The sequence below is a fragment of the Nycticebus coucang genome, chromosome 9, assembly GCF_027406575.1.
Source record: "Nycticebus coucang isolate mNycCou1 chromosome 9, mNycCou1.pri, whole genome shotgun sequence".
In the NCBI taxonomy this organism is placed as follows: domain Eukaryota; kingdom Metazoa; phylum Chordata; class Mammalia; order Primates; family Lorisidae; genus Nycticebus; species Nycticebus coucang.
Window position 1 is genome coordinate 34278774 of NC_069788.1, and position 22284 is coordinate 34301057.

The 22284-nt window shown below is 36.2% G+C and overlaps 2 protein-coding genes across 5 annotated transcripts in view; one reads left to right on the forward strand and one right to left on the reverse strand.

Annotated features, from left to right (window-relative positions):
* RUNX2 (RUNX family transcription factor 2) overlaps positions 1 to 22284 on the reverse strand; it is a 218038-nt gene that overhangs the window by 167254 nt on the left and 28500 nt on the right. The gene's annotated exons all lie outside the window — the stretch shown is intronic.
* Positions 1478 to 22284, forward strand: part of SUPT3H (SPT3 homolog, SAGA and STAGA complex component) — a 502772-nt gene continuing 481965 nt past the window's right edge. For 2 of the 4 annotated variants that reach the window (XR_008382414.1, XR_008382415.1), the window contains exons 1-2: positions 1925 to 2082; positions 10923 to 11023. Coding sequence is in view for 2 of the 4 variants with exons in the window: in XM_053602205.1 (XP_053458180.1) it covers positions 1553 to 1818 (266 nt within the window). In the remaining 2 variants the exon portion in view is untranslated. Of the gene's footprint in view, positions 1819 to 1924; positions 2166 to 10922; positions 11024 to 22284 lie in introns of those variants that run through there. The other 2 variants (XM_053602206.1, XM_053602205.1) reach the window with 2 other exon arrangements.

The window sequence follows — 22284 nt, forward strand, 5'->3', positions numbered from 1 at the left end:
ATTAGGAACTAGGTCAAAGCTGGCCATCATCTGATGCAGTTGAAACTCGTGAGCAGGACCAACTATGCAACATTAACTGAACCCAATTTTAATTAAAATGTTTGGAATTATTTTATGTAATTCATTTTTCTTACTTTTCTGTTAACCGTTGAAACTCGTGAGCAGGACCAACTATGCAACATTAACTGAACCCAATTTTATGGAATTGGAATTATTTGGAATTATTGTTTGGAATTATTTTATGTAATTCATTTTTCTTACTTTTCTGTTAACCGTTTTCTTGGTAATATACAAAAGAGTTTTCGGCAACTATCGTGTAAACCAGTGCTCCTTTGTAAGATGTTATTACAATTTTCATTGTGACTTTTCCCATTTTGCCCAGGGTTGAATTGAGCCTTCATTTACCCGTTAGGAGTTCTCACATTCTAAATAATGCGTTTATACTTTTGGAAGTTTAAGTATTTTGCAAATATTTAAGTGTTAGGGAGATTAAAGAGAATCAAACACAAAATTAACAGAAGGCTCAACTACAATCCACAGAGGAAATAACCAAATAAGCTGCTGTTTTAAACGACATAAGCAAATAGGAGGAAGGGATTATTTCCGAACGTATATACAGTATTCATAGGCAAGAAAATAATGTAAGCAGTAATGCTTAAAAAGACCTCGTGAAGGTAAGCAATTGCAACCCTATAAAACACAGCATATTATATTTGACGTAGTAGAATGGACATAAGGCATGAATTATCAGTTCCCTTTTACAGTCAAAAAGAATGTTAAAAATATAAGCAAGACTTCACATTATATAAAGACTTGAACCCAAATCATTGTCATAAACGACTGTTATTTAAGAAACTACATCTGGATCGATCAAATGGGAGATGACAAGACATACAATTTAATATTGGGGGCGCAAGATTTAAAAATGAGGAACAGGCCTAAATCCTCAAGAATAATAAACACAGGCTCGTTCAAAAAAAGCCTTCAAGTCGAAAAAGCTTTCAATAACATAAACGCCTGAGCTTAGTCAATGAGTTGGGTAAAAATATTAATTGCAGACCGTCTCCCACTGCCTCTGTGTAAAAAAGGGCAGGGCAGGGAATGAAGGTGTAAGGAGGTGTTGGGGGCGCGAAGAGCTACTGTTTCACCGTTCCAAGAAAGGCTGACACAGTGTCTCGGTTTCCTTTCGCCATCCTAAAAGAACAATCTGGCTAAGATCCCGGTTCACCCAACTCCTGAAGAGAAGCTTACATCGCCCGCCGATCCCTGCTCTGGAGTTGAAATTCAACTTCCAGTGTCAGTCACCAATTCCTTCAAAAGCCCTAGCCCCGCCAGCCTCACGCCTGAAGAACGCAAAGCCCAGCCCGGTGTACAACCTTCGGTTCTCAGAACATTCCCACAGCTCTCCCAGCAACCCCCGCTCTACGCCCGCCGCGTGGCCCACGCAGCCCACGCCGGACCCTGAGGGCCGCGCACAACGCCCCGCCCCCGCCGAGCGTGGCGGAAGTACTTGCCTTAGAAAGCGGACCGCGCGCCACCTGGCCGAGCGCGCATGCGCCCGCATAGCCCTCGGGTGTGTTGGGGGGATCGGTTTTGCTACCTTCTTCCTCAGTCTCCACAACCCCCGCCTCACCCAGAGTCGTGCTCGCGCCATCTTGCACCCCCACCTTCACATAGCCCCGTCACCTTTTCTCTTTCTGCCCCACCCCCCCTTTCCAAGCGTGTCCCAGGCCGCAACAGCAGAAACTGCACCATCTCTAGCCCCACATTCTCCACGCGGGACGCGCCGCCGTGCCTACAAGTGTTCTTAAAGCAGAGGTTGTAGGGGGAGTGGGGGGCGGTGCGGGGGCCGCGGGCAGGGGAGAATTCAGGGAAACCGGAGCGGGGCCGCCGGGCGAACCCGGCGTCTGTGGGCCCTCGCGCTGGCCACTCCCTGGGCCGGGCTGGAGGGCGGCAGCCGGGGAGCACTTGGCGTCTATGCTGGAGGGGTGAAGGGAGGGCGGCGTGGGAGGCGCCGGCGGTCCAGCGTCCCGGTTCCCCCTGGGAGTGTGGAGTAGACTCCAGACTCCTCCCCGTCGACGGGTGGGTGTGGGGCGAGGGAGCTGGGCCGGCGAGCCGCTGCGGGGTTGCCGGGCGGTGCTCCTCACCTTTCGCCCTTTATCTAGGTAGTGTGTGGAGGGGGCGTGGAATCCTTAAAGGAGAAAATTGTTGCTTTAGGGTGCGGTGTGAGCAGGGTTAGGCAGCGTTAGGGGGGTGTAGCATTCAGAAGGGAAAGACACTCGGTAGGGTGATCCCACGGTTGTGACCCCTGGGGGAATTATTTAGTTGGTCTTTGCCTGGGTGTTTGGGTCTGTAAAGTAGGGGTCTTTATAGCCTAGTTCAGAACCGTGAGGATTCTGTGAGAGGATACATGTTAAACGCTTAGAACAGAGCCAGGTGCTGCTTAGGACATGTTAGTTGTAATTACTTTTGATGGTCATGTTTTAAGACCTCAGAATGACTGAGACCTCATTTTTTCAATTAAAATCAGGACACTTGGTCTGAAAAGTGAGAATGAAGTTACGACGTGATCTGGAGACAATGTTATTACTGTACACGTGGGTAAATTAGTATCTTCCTGAAGTTAATAGAAATGTTACTGTTTCATTCGGAAGACACATATTTATCTGGGCATAGAGGACTTGGGGGCATAGTATATGTGAGAGGCAGACCTCAGAAGAAGAATTAAATTTATTCTGCAACGATTTACTTGAAAACCGATTTCAGTAGGGAACTGGTGGCATTTGTTGAATTGTCCAAAGTGGCCGCATTTGACTAACTGTGAGGGACATTTTCGTGGTAGTACTTTGCAAAAATAGAATACACTTCATTGTGCTGTTGCAAGTTTCTCACCTCGGATATTCCAGCAAGAGTGTCGGTTTAGAGCTGCACTGTTAAATAGAACTTTCTGCCACCATGGAGATGTTCTATAATGTTTGCCGCCCCAGTATGGTAGCCACAATTATTTGAGTACTTGAAATGTGGCAGTTGACACGGAACTTACTTTTAAATTGTACTTTATTAATTAAAATTGAGCTATATGTGGCTAGCAGCTACTGTGTTGGACAGTGTAGGTCTAGAATTTAGAATGAGCCTTTCTAATTCTTGATTTGGTTGAGTATTTAATAGAGAAGCTAACTTTTGAAACATTTATTGCCTTAGGGAATCATAATTCTATTCTTACAATGCCTTTCATTTAAATACTATAGTTCAAAGCATGAGTCTGTTAGTATTTATTTACATCTTGACAAATTAAAGCAAAGCATTCTTTTGATTCCTAGGTTCTACAGCTTATGCTAGATTTAATTGGAGAGCTATGGTAATCCTAACTGGAGTTTTAAAAAACATTATTGTACTATTTTGTGGTCATAGGTTGCTGCTGTCTTTTACTACTTTGGTTAATTATCAGGGAAAGCTTTTCAACTCTTTTATTCCTAAAGTTTTCTCCATTTGAAAAATGGTGATTTTTTTTTTAAAGAAAACTTTTGTATAATAAAGCAGTTTAATAAATTATAATAGTAACCTTGAGCATTGTGACATTTTATCCTTATTCAAAAGTTTTTCCAAGATAAGTGAAATTTGGTGACATACGTTTTGTAAGATTACTTTCTTGGAAATGCATGCATCTGTTTTTCTTTTTAAGGGAAGTGTTTACAAAGTCAAGGTTGAAGAAAACTTAAAAAAACTTTATAGCTAGCACTCCTAACTTTGGCCTGATGTCTATAAAATGGTGCCCTTGGTCTCAAGGCTGAAGATCATCATTAGATCTGGAACAATAGTTTAAAGCTCATGAATTAAGTCATATTCTGAGAAATAGCTCATAATTTATAAATCAGAAGGGGTTGCTCTTATGTAGGCTGACTGTATGTATACTTTAATTTTTCTGGGGTAGTCATGGTTAAAGTCTAGTTGTCTTATCACAGAGCTGCTTTCACTATGAAAAATGTTCAAGTTTGTAATTATCTTCTATTTTTATTTATAAATATTAGTTGTCTATTTTTTGAGGGAAAAAAGTTCAATTGGGACCATGTAATAACGTAGGCACCCTACATTCAGATTTGTTGAAATTTGGAATGTTCAATTTTGGAAGGATTGACTATATTGAAATCTCAGAAATATACTTGGTTAAAAATAGTAACAGAATTACTGCTTTTGTGCTAGGTAAATAAATAAATAGGTAAGATAAGGTATCTAGAATGAGGTGGAAAAATGAGTTGTCCATTGAAGCCACTGGTAATTTTAAAAAATTTGCTTTGGATAGAAATCTTGGGCAGCTTGATTTTTGGTTCTCTCTGAAAAAATAAACTTTTGGTGTAGGGGGCTGCAAAACATGTTAGCCCATGTCAGTCCAATCAGAAGATTGAGTATTCATGTTGAAATAACTCTGATTTTATGGTGAGGTTGAATAGTGAGATCACTTAGAAATCTGCTTGTTAGGTATTAAAATGTTAAAGGATTTTGCTTGTAGTTTACTTAAATAATGAGAAATAATTCAGCCAACTGCATTATTTTATTCTTATATATTTTGAGACAGAGCCTCAAGCTGTCACCCTGGGTAGAGTGCTGTGGCATCACAGCTCACAGCAACCTCCAACTCCTGGGCTCAAGCGATTCTTTTGCCTCCGCCTCTCAAGTAGCTGGGACTACAGGCGCCCACTACAACACCTGGCTATTTTTTGGTTGCAGCGTTATTATTGTTTGGCGGGCTCGGGCTGGATTCGAACCCGCCAGCTCAGGTGTGTGTGTCTGGTGCCTTAGTAGCTTGAGCCACAGGTGCCCAGCCAGGTAAAATACTTTATTGAAAGTCTAAAATACTTGATTTGAATCCTCACTCTGCTACCTCCTGGCGGTGTGATTTGGGGTAAATTCTTTAATCTTTCTAAGAAACCTGTTTCCTCAGTAATAGCACCTACTATTAGGTTTACAAGGATTAAATGAGGTAACCCATGTGATGTCTTGGGTACAGCTCAATAAATATTAGTTTATTGAATACTAGATCTAGAAAAAATATTAATGTTCTGAGATTTACTGTGGATTAGTGGAAAGAAAACTTAAAACCAATTCTGAAACCTAGCTTTTGCCCTTTTCTGCCCTGTTCTCTTTGTGATTTCAGTTAAGGTATTTAAATTTTCTTAGCCTCAGTTTCTTCATCAGTAATATGGAAGTAGTGCCTAACCTCATTCTACTTCCTCATAGGACTATTGGTGGGCATTAAATGAGAATTACATTTATAAATTCTATTCTTACTATGTTTAATTGGTTTTGTCTCATCTACCTATAACCTCCAGTAAAAACAGACCCTAAATTTGCAAAAATAGTTGTTTATTTTGTGTAACAGCATAAATAGTGTGTAATAGGTGCTATGAGTGCAGTATAGTGCTTTTTAAAAAATAATACTGTAAGTCACAGTGGTGGTGCTTTATTGATCTGGTTACCATATATTCTTTACACAAAACAACTCCATACTTCTAATGGGGGAGAGCTAACATTTTCTTGGGCACTTAGTGTGTTCTATCCATTCTGCTAAATATTATATTTCATTTATTTGTAAAAACATGTTATTCCTACCTATTAGGTGATATGAAGAAGCTCTTACTTTGGGCAATGGGTGTGTGAGGGTCTTCTTTTTGCACTCAGATTATTGCCTCTGAAAATATCTGGCGACATTTAGTGGATATTGAATGGTAAATAATTCAATGAACATGAAAATACCATGCTGTTTGATATGTGGTATGTAGGAATTACTGAAAAAGTACCATATTCATCGAATTCATGGGCAGTAAATTGAAGTAACTGATGTGAATGTTCTTTGTAACCTGTAAAATATCATGCAAATATAAATTATTTTAAAAATCTTCAAGTGTACTTCAGTTTTATGACTGAAACCTGTATAGTTCACTTTATTTACATTATCTTAGCCTTTAAACTGCTACTCTTAATCATAATATTCTCTCCTTGAGAATATATACCATGTTTAATGATAGTTGTTGTGATATGTTTTTAAGCTATACTTTTGCTTAGATTCAATATTATCATTATTCTTAGCATGAACTTAGTATCTTGTATGTTTATGAACCAGGCATAGTCCTGTACATAAACAGGACTGTAACCTATGAGTGTGTTTTTAATCTCCATTTTAGAGATGAGGGTACTAAGGCAGACTGTAGCATGACTTGCCCAAGGTCACATGGTAGAACCTATATTTGAACTCCAGAGCCCATCTCTTTAGTCCTACACTGTGGTTGGGCATAGGCAGGTCTTTCACAACACAGTTCATTGTGACAAACAAATTGTGGAGGTCTTGTGCGTTAGTTATGATAAGCTTTTATTTGTATGTTCCTTGTTGTGTAGTAGCAAGAACTCTGGACCCAGGAGTCAGGGGACCTCAGTTAAGTCCCAGCTTGTATCACTAAATAGTGGTGTGTCCTTGGGCAGTTCAAGAAACCCGTCTGGACTTCAGTTTCCTCACCTGAAAAATGAGGGATTTGGGTGAAATTAGTGATTATCAAACTAGTTCTGAAACCTGCTCAGTTGTCTTTGGTTCCCCTCCCACCAATTTGCATAATTATACTTTTATTTGTTATAGTTGTTTATCCATCTGTCTACTATTGTCTTTTAAACAAAGAATTCCTTAGCTGTGTTTAAAGTTACCAAGATACTGACAACCTAAGTCTCCTGCCTGCTGTGTGTATAACTCTTCAGTAATTTTACAGTTAATTTTAGTGTTAGGAGATAGGTCTGTTATGAAAGAAAAAAGGAAGGCACCAGTCTAGAGAGTGTTTTTGTTAAAATATAGTATATCTAGATGGACTATTTCAGATTACCAGTTAACCTGGGATCAAAGCCTATTTTGTATTAGATTTATGATCTTTAGCCAAAATTTTTATTCTTAGTTTCCTCTAAGAGGAAAAATACTTGCCTTATAGGGTGTTTGTGGAGCAAATATGAGTTAATGCAGGTAATATCCTAGTACTTTTTTTTTTTTAGTTACATAAACTTTTTAACCACATGTATTTTGTTGAACTGTTTATGTTTAATATGGAATTTTCATAAGATTTGATCTTCCTAAAATGTGAATCTAGCCTGGAAAAAGAGTCTTTGACGTTTAAGGGACTTGCCCCCTGCTTTTGGACATCTTTGTCAAATATGCTTATTTCTTACTGTTAGGAGTGTAATCGACTCCAAAGTTTTCCACACGTCTGAAAAGTTAACCATTAAGTCAAATCATTCAATTAATTTTATGTAAAAACAAGTATTTTAATATTGGAAAAGTGAGCTTTACTCTGTGTTGTTTGTGCAGGTAAGGAAGTTGTGCATTTTAGGATAATGTGGTAGGCATATTTGCAAAGAATACTTTTTTTTTTTGAAGCTCAGTTTTTCTGGAAGTATATACTGGGTATGAAAGCACATTTGGAATAGAAACTTACATCAATATGTGACTAAAGAAAAATATGATGCTAGAACCTCATTTATCTGGGTAGTCTGTTACTGGGCTCTTGTGTCTAATCCTAGCATCCTGGGAGGCCCTGGTAGTGGATTGCTTGAGCTTAGGAGTTTAAGACCAGCCTGAGCAAGAGTGAGACACCCCCCTCCCCCCAATAAAAATAGAAAAACTAGCAGGGCATTGTGGCAGGTGCCTGTATTCCCAGCTACTTGGGAGGCTGAGGCAGGAGGATTGCTTGAGCCCAAGAATTTGAGGTTGCTGTGGGCTACGATGATACCTTAGCACTCTACTCAGGGTGACAGAGTAAGACTGTGTCTCAAAAAAAGAAAAAATTGCTCATGTGGCTAAGATATGTAAATTCAGTTTATGTGTCTACCTGTATCTATATCATCTAGAAAGAAGGGTGAGAATTTTCATAGTTTACAAGGTGTCCATTCTGATATGTTTTTTAAGTGCCTATTATGTATAGGTTCTGTATTGTTCTTAATTACCCCTGTGAGACAGAGATTATCATCAACAGATGGAGAAACTGGGTTTGCAAGATTAGTTGATCCTTATTTGAGGTTCTGTTATAGTATTATCCTTCACAAAAACCCTATAACTATGACTTTTATTTCAATTTCCTGCCTCACAATATCTCCCACAAAGCCTCTGCAGGATTTCATCTCCACTTGAATGTTTAATAGTTGTTTCAAACTTAACGTGGCCCCCCTGAACAGGGATTTTTCTTTCCTAGTCTTCCTGATCCAGTGTGTAGCATATCACCACTCAACCAGTTGCTTGGGCCCCAGACTTAAGAGTCATCTTTGACTGTTCTGAAGTCTACTCTATCACCAAATCAACTCTGCCTTCAAAATATATTCCAGAAATCTGACCACTTCCCACTGGCCTAATACACTTTGTAATGTGTAACTTCAGAACAATTAAGACTTTTTTTGGTAGCAGTGTTTTCTGAGCAAAGGACTCTATCCTTAATTCCATTTTCTGAAGAAAAGGATAAATGCTGTCCCGGTATGGTGGCTCATGCCTATAATCCCAGCACTTTGTGAGGGATTGCTTGAGGCCAGGAGTTCAAGACTAGCATGAGCAACATAGACTTTCGACTCTAAAAAAAATTGGTTAAAAAATTGGGGCATGGTGGTACACCCCTTTGGTTACAGCTATTTGGGAAGGCTGAAGTGAGAGGATCCCTGAACCCAAAAGTTCAAGGCTGTATTGAGTTACAATTGGGTTATTGTACTCCTGCCTGGGTGACAGTGAGAGACCTTATCTCAAAAAAAAAAAAAAAAAAAAAAAAGCCAAATTTTTCTTCTCTAGAACCTCATTTTACAGGTGTAACCTAGTACTGGCTATGGGCTTAATGATCAGGTTTAAATAGTTTTAATCATGAATGAACTTACTCCTTGGGTTCACATATGAAACTATGGCATGTTGAAATAATCTAGGTTCCAATCTGCACATCTGAATTCATTTTGTAAAATATGGCAAACAGCTGCATTTCAATTGAAAGCTGAAACAAAACTGCAGGACATTAACCCATTGAGAAGATTACAGTAGGTTTTCAGTTCCATGTTAATTGTATTTATTAGAGAAAATTGACTTGAGTGCTTCTGCTTTAAGCAGGCTTCCCCCCCACCCCCCCGCCCCCATGTCTGGAAGAGAGGAAATAAAGCATTGGAATGATAGAACTTTGATGTGTAAGACGTTAATGTCTAAAGATGTTAATTATCTAAATCATCAAAAAAATGTATGGGAAATAATAATTTTAAAGAGTGTAATAAGCTATTAGCTCATGTCAAGAAAGATGTTATTCACCTGTTTCATTTAAAAATGAAAGGATGATTGTGGTTATAATAAACTAGAATTAGGACCTTTTACCTCTTACTAAAAAGTACTCTGATATAAAACATTTGCAATAGAAAGATAACCAAAGAAAGCTGTGATTTTAATGTGCATTTACTTTTTGAAATGTCTCTTCTTCAAAGAGAGAGCTAAAATAGGGTGACTGGATTTGAAAATGAATAAGGGGCAGATTGCTCCAGCATGTCTTAGGACATTTGACCATAGGATAATCCCACAGACTAGCATGTCTGGCAGATCTGACATGTTTTGGGGGCTACGGTTAGTACATAATCTTTGAGTTGCAAAGATTATGCAACATTGCAACATTTTTTGCAAGATATCTTTGTTAGCCTGTGGGGACAACAGGGCAACATTTTCTGAGGTAGTGGAGAGAGGCAGGCTTCTTTTTCTTCAGAACTTTGTCCTGATTCTGCCTGTTTCTGGATTCTTGCTTGCTTGTCTATTTTCTTCCAGTCTTAGAGTATTGATGTGGTTTTATTAACCTAAATTTGAAATGGTAATATTTCTTTTCCTATATCATTTGTAGAAAGTACTTACTGCAAAAGTCTTTGTGAAAAAATAGGACAAATTTAAGGCTTTAAAAAGAATGAGGGACTGTTTTAGCATTAGGATCTTTACATGTTGTGGGATTTTGGTTTTCAGGCACAATTTGAGTGGAGCTCTTTTCTTTTCCTTTCCTTTCTGAGCTCTGGTCTTAGACCTTTGTCCTATCACCTTCTCAAAAGCTTCATATAAAGCTTATCTCAGGCAGTGTCTCTAGTAGCTTTTTCCTCAGCCTTTTGTGGGGCTCAGCTCTTCCACCTCAACCCTGGGTGAGTTACCACGGTTTAGGTTCCCTTTATTAATATTGTTATTACCCACAGGAGGGGTTAGATTAGAGAAAAACCATATATGTGGTATTAAGGAGCTAAATTTGGCAGCAATGTATAGATGGAGAGACAGAAGATGTAGGTAAGAGTTAGTAGAGGGCCAGGGCAGTAGAACAAGAGAGGGAGGATGTGAGAACATACATGAAGAAGAATTTGCATGGCTTCTTAACAAATTTTGGGTACAGGAGAAAGAATCAAAGATAATGATTTGAGATTTTGAGTCAGAGTGGCTAGTAATTGTAGTGATGTCAATAGTGAAAACTGAATTTATTTTTAGACGGAAACTAAATATTTGTTGAATAGCGTTGCAGTCTTTTAGTGAAAAAGGTTTTTAAAGTTGTGTGATTGTGAAATAAGGTAATCTAAATTTATATACTATGTAAAAGCTTTTAGTAGACAGGGGAGTGCTTAAGGTCTTTCTATTATAATAGTTAACATTTATTGTGTACTTAGTACAAATACTTTTCTGAATCTGTGCCTGCTTTCATTTAATTCTCAAAACAACCCAAAGAGAGTGGGATTATCATTTCCATTTATAAATGAGGACACTGAAGCATAGTTTGTTTTGCAGTTTTATGCAAAACAGAAATCAGAAATTTAAATTTTCTATACTTTTGGAAGTAATTTCCAGTTTCTTTCATTTTTAAGGAAGGCATTTATTTATCGTTAAATGCATCTGGTAAGCTCTATTTCTCCTTTTCATTTAGATGAATAATACTGCAGCTAGCCCAATGTCTACTACCACGACAAGTAGTGGAAGAAGTACAGGGAAGTCTGTAAGTTTTGCAGCAGAATTACAGAGTATGATGTAAGTATGTCTCTGTATACTGTTACTATTTTAAATTTATTCATGTTGAAGAGAGAAAGTAGAAATAATAAAATTTACAGAACTTAACATCAAAATAATTTGTATTTAATCAAGTAAAAATGAAAATCTCATAACATTTTAACCAGCCATTTTCAGAAGAGGCTAAATTGATTAAAAATGCTGCAGTAGTACTATATTTGACAAATGAAAATGAGTAGTGGTTCATCTTTATAACAGATTGAATAATCATGTAGGTACATTAGCTCTATTATTTGCTCAAATCTGTTTAATGGATTATTACTATTTTAGTTGTAGATTTAGAGGATACTGGATATATTATTGGATAGTTGAAATGCTTTCACAGAGTTCTTAGTTTTTCTCATGTGTTAACAATTCTATGACTGTAATTTAAATTATATTTTACTTTTGATAATATTTGAAATCACGATTCAGAACATTGGGAAAAAACTTATAGGATTTAAAAAACACATGATTCAATATTTGAGAAAATACAGTTAAGAAATTGCATTTCTTTCCAAAAGCTCTGGTCAGCTGCATTTCCTGTTTCTTTCATTAAGTAAGACTAATATCTTGATTTGATAGGATGCAGCATATTTATTAGAAATGTGTGTTAACACATAGGAGCTTTTTTACTTGTTGAGACAGTTGTCTGCATAGGGGTCAGCACATTTTAGCTCTTCTTTTCCGCTGGATGCATTATTCGTGACGTATCAGGTAGTTTAAGAGAATATTTCTTTTTTATGATTAAATCATAGCTATGTACATTAATGCGATCATAGGGCACCATATACTGGTTTTATAGACCGTTTGACACATTTTCATCACACTGGTTAACATAGCCTTCCTGGCATTTTCTTAGTTATTGTGTTAAGACATTTATATTCTATGTTTACTAAGTTTCACATGTACTCTTGTAAGATGCACCCCAGGTGTAATCCCACCAATCACCCTCCCTCCACCCACCCCCCCTTCCCTCCCCTCCCTTTTTCCCTTCCCCCTATTCTTGGGTTATAACTGGGTTATAGCTTTCATGTGAAAGCCATAAATTAGTTTCATAGTAGGGCTGAGTACATTGGATACTTTTTCTTCCATTCTTGAGATACTTCACTAAGAAGAATATGTTCCAGCTTCATCCATGTAAACATGAAAGAGGTAAAGTCTCCATCTTTCTTTAAGGCTGCATAATATTCCATGGTGTACATATACCACAATTTATTAATCCATTTATGGATTGATGGGCACTTGGGCTTTTTCCATGACTTAGCAATTATGAATTGGGCTACAGTAAAAATTCTGGTACAGATTTCTTTGTTATAATGTGATTTTTGGTCTTCTGGGTATATACCTAATAGAGGAATTATAGGATTGAATGGCAAGTCTATTTTTAGATCTCTAAGTGTTCTCCAAACATCTTTCCAAAAGGAATGTATTAATTTGCATTCCCACCAGCAGTGTAGAAGTGTTCCCTTTTCTCTACATCCACGCCAGCATCTCTGGTCTTGGTATTTTGTGATATGGGCTAATGTTACTGGAGTTAGATGATATCTCAAAGTAGCTTTGATTTGCATTTCTCTGATGATTAAAGATGATGAGCACTTTTCGTTTGTCTGTAGGCCGTGAGCCTGTCTTCTTCAGAGAAGTTTCTCTTCAAGTCCCTTGCCCATCCTACGATGGGATCACTTATTCTTTTCTTGCTTATACTTTTGAGTTCTCTGTGGATTCTGGTTACTAAACCTTTGTCGGAGACATAACCTGCAAATATTCTCCCATTCTGAGGGCTTTTTGCTTGCTTTTCTTACTGTGTTCTTGGCTGTGCAGAAGCTTTTTAGTTTGATCAGGTCCCAGTAGTGTATTTTTGAAGCTGCTTCAATTGCCTGGTGGTGGTGGTGGGTCCTCCTCATAAAATACTCGCCCAGACTGATTTAAGAATATTTCTCTTAAAGGTTTAATTGTCTTCCTCTTGTGGGTTTTTATTAATAGCCTTCATAGTGGTTTATGATGGTTTATAATATATGATGATTGTTCAAAGGCAGAATGACTTTGAGCATTTATCTAATAGTTGCTTAGTAAACATAATTTTAAACAGCATTGAAAATACTCAGGTCATGGGTTTTCAAATGTTTTGGTCATAAGATCACTTTATACCAGTGGTTCTCAACCTTCCTAATGCGCAGCCCTTTAATACAATTCCTGTGGGTCGCTACCCATACGTTGAGAACCACTGCTTTATACTCTTAATTGTTGAGACCCTAAGGAAGATTTGGTTATATATCTATTGATATTTATTACTTATAATTTAAAACCGAGAAATAGATAAATTATGCATTAATTTGAAAAGTAATAGACCTATTATATGTTAATATGTTTCTTAGGGAAAATTATATTCTAAAACCAAAAATTGATGACACCTCCTGTTGCATAAAAGGAATAAATTAAACCTAATTAGGAGCTCTATGAAGTGAGCTATATTTTAAATTATGGAAAATTTTAAGGGTTTATAGTTATAGATACTTCTTGGGGTAAGTTTTTTCATTATTGTTTTGGTAGCTTTATGTTAATCTTTAATGTTATGTTAATTATGTTTTAAAATACTGAGCATATTCGAAATGGTTTATAGTAAGGTGAGGAAATTCATTTTTCTGTATAGCTAGTTCATTGATTTCCTTTGTATTTTTGAAAAATTTTGTAAATTTTCTTTTTTTTTTTTTGTAGAGACAGAGTCTCACTGTACCGCCCTCGGGTAGAGTGCCGTGGCATCACACAGCTCACAGCAACCTCCAACTCCTGGGCTTAAGCGATTCTCTTGCCTCAGCCTCCCGAGCAGCTGGGACTACAGGCGCCCGCCACAACGCCTGGCTATTTTTTGTTGCAGTTTGGCTGGGGCTGGGTTTGAACCCGCCACCCTCGGCATATGGGGCTGGCGCCCTACTCACTGAGCCACAGGCGCCGCCCTAAATTTTGTAAATTTTCAAACTTGTGAAATTAGAATAGCATAATGAACCCATGTATTAACCATCTGGCTTTAGTGATAATTCTATTTTGCCAGTCTTACTTAACTTTTCTCCCTACTGTTAATTTTGTTGAGTAAGTGCATATTAATTGTCAGATATATTATTTCAAAATTCGTAGTATTTACTGGAACAGTATATTTGTTAGTAAGTTAAAAACAGATGACCTACAGCAGAGGCCAGCGAACCGTCCATGGCTTATTGCTTATTTTTGTAAATAAAATTTTATTGGAGCATAGCCATTCTCATTCACTTATGTATTGTCTGTTGCTTCTTTCATGCTGTATGACAGATTTGAGTATTTGTGACAGAGACCATGTGGCCTGTAAAGCTGAATATATTTATTGTATGATCCTTTACAGAAAAAGTTGGATAACCTTAGATTTATAAAAACAGCTTTCTTTAAGAAGAGAGCTGTAGAGTAGTATTTCCTTTTGTCATTTGTGTAGAAGTTCTCCTTAATGCATTGATGGACCTCAGGCCTTTTAAGAAAACAGAGAAAAAATACAAGCTTAATTCAGCACTTGCTTATTAAATACTTTTGCAAACATCTTCCTGACCAGTGTACCTAAGCTACATTCAGAATGCAAAAGTTATTGTTGGCTACAGCTCCGGAATAAATGTACATTATCCTTCTATTTCAGACCTTATAGAGAGGCCACTCCTGAGAGTCAACATTCATCATTTGTGGTCTGAAGTTATTTTTTTCCTTATGAATTTCTTCACAGGATAGGGATACAGAGCCAAAATTGGAGGGATTTTTAAAAATTTATAAATATTTCTATTGACATATTTAGGTTTTGATTATATAAAATTAGAATTGATATAAAATTTATCTTTCTTATATGCTCATTTCAAATGAGAAAGTGCAGATGTAAGCTGCTGTGTTTATTTTGTGTTGTAGGAATCTTATTCTGTGACTCCCTACTTTGCTGTTGCTGTTTTACATGTGACTCCCTACTTTGCTGTTGCTATTTTACAGTTCTAAACCTATTTGTATTGCCTCTGCTACTGTCTTTCCCATCCATTCACTATTATTGAGTTGTTTTTCTTTTGGCTCTCTGCCCTCTAAATAAATAACAATATTGTAATGTCATTTCCCAGAATAATTTGGTTGAAGAGTATCTAGTTGTCAAGCACAAATGAAACTGTCATGATCTGCTATTGGAAGTGGCAGCCAGTCTGTTTTATCAGAGCCTTGAAGAACTTACCATATTTTATAATTTGGATGGTAAATACCACCAGTGAAGCATTCTTTAGGAAATACTTTTACAGATTGTAAACTAAAGGATTAGTAGTCAGATAATTGCTGGTGGATTTGGTTGACAGCAGTTGTGTCTTACCTAGTTCATGTAACTCGTATCTGCTGTATGCTCTTTATTATAGCTCTTTGAATAACTGTGCTGGAAGAGTCCAGAGTTTTTTAATTTTTAGTTTGTTGAACTAAAGCAGCTTATAAATTTGAAGGTGAAATCTTTTCAGTCCACATTGTAGGCATTTTAAAAACTTCTTAGGAATTTTAATTAATTAATTGAAGTTTTGAATCAATCTAATTAAAGTCTTCATAAGCACTTTCTTATTTTACCTGTTTATATATTTCTTGTCTTGTTGTGTTGTACTTTTTCATATTTATAGGCCTGGTGATGTCAGGTTTCATAGCACAGTAGGATTTGGAATTCTAATGTGACCAAATTAACACAAATTTTTTTTTACATGTTACTTATGTTTGTAAGAATTCTAAATGAAAAATTTAACTGTATTTAAAACCTAGAGATTGAAAACATTTTTAAATGTTAGTTTTCTTTACATACAATACACACTTTAATTTTGTAATTGTACAGTTTTTTTCCTTTTTTTTTGTTTTTTGAAATGTGGTCTTGCTCTTTTGTTCAGGGTGGAATGCAGTGGTGCAGTCACTTAAGCTTAAGTAATCCTCCTGTCTCAGCCTAGGACTATAGGTGTGCACCATCATATTTGGTTGATTTTTTTTTTTTTGGTGGAGACTGGTGTTAAACTCCTGGCCTCAAGTGGTTCTCCTGCTTTGTCCTTCCAAAGTACTCGGATTATAGGTCCAAGTCACCATGCCTGCCCAGTTTTTGCATTTTAAAAAATCAATGCTTAATTGATCCCTTATTATAAGGGAGGACCTGAATGCATATAGTCTAGAGTAGAGAAGTAAAGATTTATTTCTACTCTTGGGATTTTTTTGGTTAAATAGCAACAATTATTTATCCATTGCTGTATTAGACTAGGGCGTTGTTTTACATATGAATGTATCATTTGGTGTTTTTTAGTGTTATGAAGGTATGAGCTATGAAAGAATATATTCCTTGGTTTATCTTTAACTTAATCGGATTTCATAGAGCCCTGGTACGTATAGTATCTTAATAGTAGATGGTAGAGACAGACAGACTTCCTTCAAATATTGTTTCCCTGTTTAACTTAACTTTTCAGGAAACTGGAAGAAAGAAAAATTCCTGAAGGTAAAAAGTGCTAACATAGATATTCCAAAGATGCTTTGATAATGCCAGTGATAATAACAAACTCTTGTATAGAGCAAAGATTTTCAAATTATAGTATAAATTTAGTCGATCTTTCCTGAAAGTAAGAATATGTATAAAAGCAAATTGAGAACATGAAAGCACTGTATCATGGAAAGTTGGTTATACTGTTTTTCCTTTCAGAAATGAAATAGGAAATGTTTAAAATTCCTAGATCCGGTTGAGGTAAATGCTTATGTTAAAAAAGTATCATTTTATAAATGTAGCATGATATAATTTTGATTTTATATTTAAACATTACTATCCATTCTCTCATGAAAAGAAAATAACTGGGACTTTCAGTTTAAGATACTATGTGTAATTACCAGGGAGAAAAAATGTTGTCAAGAAATGAATTCTTGGGCGGCGTCTGTGGCTCAAAGAGGTAGTAGGGCGCCGTTCCCATATGCCTGAGGTGGTGGGTTCAAACCCAGCCCCGGCCAAAAACCATAAGTAAATAAATAAATTTCCAATAAAAATTAAAAAAGCCTTAAAAAAAAAAAAGAAATTCTTGAAATTCAGGGGATGGAGTCATTTGAATAATTTTGTGATGAAAAATTTTAAATAGAGAAAAATAGTTAAAAAAAATTCACAGATTGTTAAATTACAGTGTGTTGCTAATTATCATAGTGCAGAATGGAAATCCCTGTTTTGAACTAATTTGAAGACAGGACCAGGTCCTAATTGATATGCAGCTAGTTATAGTCTTCACTTATTTTTAGTGTGAGTAGTTATATATTCCCTTATTTTCCTGAGTGCTTCCCTAGACTCTGCTGAGTGTATTATGTAGCATATGTTTTATGTATAAAATTAGCTTTCAATCGGAAAACTTCTAAAATCTACAGTATATCTTTCAGATATGGATTGTATTTACCTCCTCACATGGTAATATCAAGATTAAATTAGGTTGAATTAAAGCACATGATAAATATTGTCCCATTATCTTCTTTTAAAAACATAATTATCGGGCGGCGCCTGTGGCTCAGCGATAGGGCGCCGGCCCCATATACTGAGGGTGGTGGGTTCAAACCCAGCGCCGGCCAAACTGCAACAACAACAACAAAAAAAATAGCCAGGCGTTGTGGTGGGCGCCTGTAGTCCCAGCTACTCGGGAGGCTGAGGCAGGAGAATCGCTTAAGCCCAGGAGTTGGAGGTTGCTGTGAGCTGTGTGAGGCCACGGCACTCTACCGAGGGCAATAAAGTGAAACTCTGTCTCTACAAAAAAAAAAACAAAACAAACAAACAAAAAAACCCATAATTATCATTCATATACTAATTAGGGAGTTTATAAAAAGTGTTTCAGGTGCAGGGGGAATATTTGAAATTTATGGAAGAATTTCATAATTATAAAGAAAAAGGCTTTATCAACATTATAGCATGCAATTCGGTAAGACTTTTCTACCGTGATAAAATTTCTATTTCTGTTCAGTCTGGTATGATAGTCTGGTATACTATCATGTACCTATTGAGTGAGTTAAGAGAGCTAGGCAACTGAGCATCTGAATTTTATATTTTATTTTAATTAATTTAAATTTAAATTGCCACGTGTAGTAAGTGGCTACCATGTTGGACAGCACAGGAGAAATTTAGAAAAAATGTTATATAGAGAAAGCTTTTTACTGGGTTGCTTTGAAACTAGAAAAAATATATTTTATATGTTATGTCCTATTGATTTTATATTTGCTTTTAATAGTCATTGACTTTTTCTTTTAAACTGTCATTTTTCTGTAATTCTTTAAAAGTTTGAAGAGGTTATTTTTGGCTACTTTGGCATGTCAGATTTGAGTGGAAAGTTTAATATTACATGTATGTTCCATTTTTTAGAAAGTATGACCGATGACTGATAATGAAATGTGTTCAGTTTCTTAAATTTTTTGTGCATGTATACATCATATATACTTAAGTTTTTCTGAAAATCTTGGGGCTATAGATCTGAATATATTGAATTACGCTTGCTTATCACGCCAGCATGTGTAATTGAATATACAATATCACTGTGAGTTTGGGTGCTCATTTTTATGTAGCTATATTTGCAAAATTTCTGATAGCTATAAAATTAGCAATATGTTATGTAATATTTTGTCTATTTTTATTATGCTGTTTTTGAAACTTGTTAGTTTTACATGTATCAGGTTTAAAATTAATCTTCAAAAAAGGTATTGAATAAAAATGGATTCTTCAATACCTACAATTTATCAGAGTGGTTAGTAATTTTGGATAGGAAATTAAAATTTGTATTTATGATTATTTATTGATTTGCCTCTTAACAGTAAGTTTTGTTGATACAGATTATAAACAGCTCTCCAAGTTAAAAGGGTATAATTTTAGAAAAGAATAGTAGATTCTTAATTAGCAGAATGAATCTTTTTAATTTTGACCATTTGCAGATTGTAAAGGACCACGATAGGTTTTAAGTTTGGCAAAGTAGTCTTTGTTTCTCTCTAGATGTGCGACTTATAGGCAGTTTTATATTAAAGACAAAGAAATGGTAATTGACTTTTCTTGTGATGTAATTAAGGTGGTAACATATTAACATTTGTGTATGTGTTTGTTTTTAACATTTTAAAGTGTATCCCAAAAACATATGTTGGTACAAGTATGCCATCTTTTGCAGATATATCTTTTTCAAACATCTCTGTATAAATATTTTTTAAAAAACTTGACTAAGGTACCATATGCCTTTTAGAAAATGTTGCTGTAGGTTGGGGGTGGTGGCATATGCCTGTGATCCTAGCATTCTGGGAGGCCAAGGCAAGTTGATCATCTGGGCTCAGAAGTTCAAGATCAGCCTGAGCAAGAAAGTGAGACCCTGTCTCTACTAAAAACAGAAAAATTAGTGGGTGTTGTGGCAGGCTCCTGTAGTCCTAGCTACTTGGGAGGGTGAGGCAAGCATATGTCTTGAGCCTAGGAGTTTGAGGTTGCTGTGAGCTATGACACAATAGCACTCTACCCAGGGCTACAAAGTGAGACTATGTCTCAAAAACAAAAACAAACAAAAAAAAAAAATGGAAAAGAAAGAAAAATTTTGCTGTAATCATTAGAAGGTTTTCGAATTGGCATAACTTTATTCCTGGGACAGAATAGAGTTTGTACATCATTTTTCTTGAAAAGAGTAGTGAGAATCCTTAATCTGTTGTGTACGTCTGACTGCTTTCTTTATTTTCCATAGTTTTCTCTGTCTTAAAACAACCAACTTATTATTAGATTTTGCCATGACTGGTAGTGTTACTAGCCCTTGGTGGCTTTCTCCCTACTCTTGTATTACACTGATTGACAATGTGTATTTAATAGGGTAAGGGTTTAATTAAATTTTTTCACTGGCCCAGCAACTAATTCATATTTATTCATTAAACAAAAATACATTCGTTTGTGTGAAATTACTTTTCAAATAGTCATACTTGCAATACAACCCATTTCTAAATCATGCACTTATAATATTTTTTTATTCTGCTTCAGTCTAGAATTTGAGCTTATCAGTGCCCTTTGTAAATCTCTAATCTTTAGAAGTATGTGAACATAGGTAATGTTTAGTCTTAATAGATACTAAAACTTCATTTGTCTGAGATATGTAATAAAATATAAATGTTTTAATGGGCAAATTGATACAAAGAAAAACAACACTTCATGTGAGTGATTATGGTAGCATGATATAGTGGAGAAGATTATAAATTTGGAGCCAGAAGATCTTGGTTCAGTTCTTTCTGCTTTGGTGGATTTTTTTATGTTAGGAACAAATAACTACCATTACCACTATGCGCTAATAAGAAACTCTGGATATATTATGGGCAGGGGAATTATTACATTAGCATTTTGTTCCAAATAAAGTTTTAAAAATATTTCTTTATTATAGAAGCAGTTCATATTTTTTTTTCCTGAAAATAAAAATATTAGAAAATACAGAGTGGGCTGGGCGTGGTGGCTCATGTCTATAATCCTGGCTTTCTGGGAGGCCGAGGCTGGTGGATTGCTTGAGCTCACAAGTTTGAGACCAGCCTGAGCAAAAAATGAGACCCTGTCTCTACTAAAAATAGAAAAACTGAGGCAAGAGGATTGCTTTAGCTCAGTGGTTCTCCACCTTCCTAATGCTGCGGCCCTTTAATATACTTCCTGTGGGCTGAGACCCACAAGTTGAGAACCGCTGCTTTAAAGTTGGAGGTTGCTGTGAGCTTTGACAGCACAGCACTCTACTCAGATGATAGCTTGAGATGTTTCAAAAAAAAAAAGAAAATTCAAAGAGAGGCGGGGCATAGTGGCTCATGTCTGTAATCCTAGCAATCTGGCAGGCTGAGGCTGGTGGATTGCCTGAGTTTACAGGTTTGAGACCCTATCCTGAGCCAGACTGAGTGAGACCTCGTCTTAAAATAGCTGGGCATTGTAGAGGGCGTCTGTAGTCCCGGCTACTTGGGAGGCTGAGGCAAGAGAATTGCTTAAGCCCAAGAGTTTGAGGTTGCTATGAGCTATGATGCCATAGCACTCTACTAAGGGTGACAAAGTGAAAGAAGATACAGAGAGATCACAGTGAATACCTTAAACTCACTGAATTAGAGTGGTATTAATGCTTTGGCATTTTTCATTCCAGTTTCTTTCCAGTACATATAAAACATGAAAAAATAAATATCAAAAGCCCATATTATATTTACTATTGTATAACTTTGTTTCTATTCCATTATGATATCTTTGAACATTTTTGTTAAATTGTCTCATTTTTTAGTGTTAAGAATTTCATTGTAGTTAACTTCCTTTCTACTTATTTGTCTTTGAGCATATGACTGGCTATTTCATTAGGAATTCCAGAACTGGGAGTCCTAGGTCAGTGGGTATACTTATTTAGAAGGCTTCTGATGATTTTCCATAATGTCTCTAATGAGTTGTAATGTGTGCGTTGCCAACACTGAGTAATTTTTTTTTTTTAGTGTGTAAGAATTGTTTTCAGTTTAGTTTTTGTAGGCTACATATTTATATATTTAAAAAGTTATTCAGTAAAATGATACTCTCCCGTGCCTGTTGCCTAGTTTCATCTCTATGAATAACAAGTTTTATTCTTGTGCATTCAAGTTTCTTTATCCACATATGAATAAATATAAATATGATCTTTTTGCCTTTGTATACCCAGAGAATGTGAGATAGACATTTTTTTGTGCTTTATGTCTTTTTTCTTTTAAGGTGATTTATCTGGAGGTCTCTGCAAAGCAACACATATAGATAAGAAAGGAGGTAGGGGTGTGTGTGGCTTGAGTAATTCAGGAAGGTTTAAACAAAAGGAAGCCCTTATTATTCAAGGAAACTGAGAAAACTACTAGAGGAGTTAACAAAGTAAGAAGAGGTAATAAGAGCATTATACAGACTTCTGTCAAGTTATGAGAGCACTTCTATCTTTGTCTCTTACAATTTAATAATAAAACATTATATTTTGTAGCTTTTCTTTGCTCTGCTTCACAATACTTTTGCCATTATATTTCTTTTTGGTGGTTGTCTATATTCTTAGCATTATTTTACTGAGTTCTTGTTTTTCTCTTATTATTTATTAAGGGCCTTTAATATGTTAAAAAGTTGACCTTTTGTTAATTATATTCGGTATTCTCTCTATTCTCCCATTCCCCTACCTTTTGATTTCCTGTAGGTTGGCTTATATTGATTTTTAAATGCATTAATGTACACAGCTATGATTTAATAAAAAAAATATGAGTTTTCA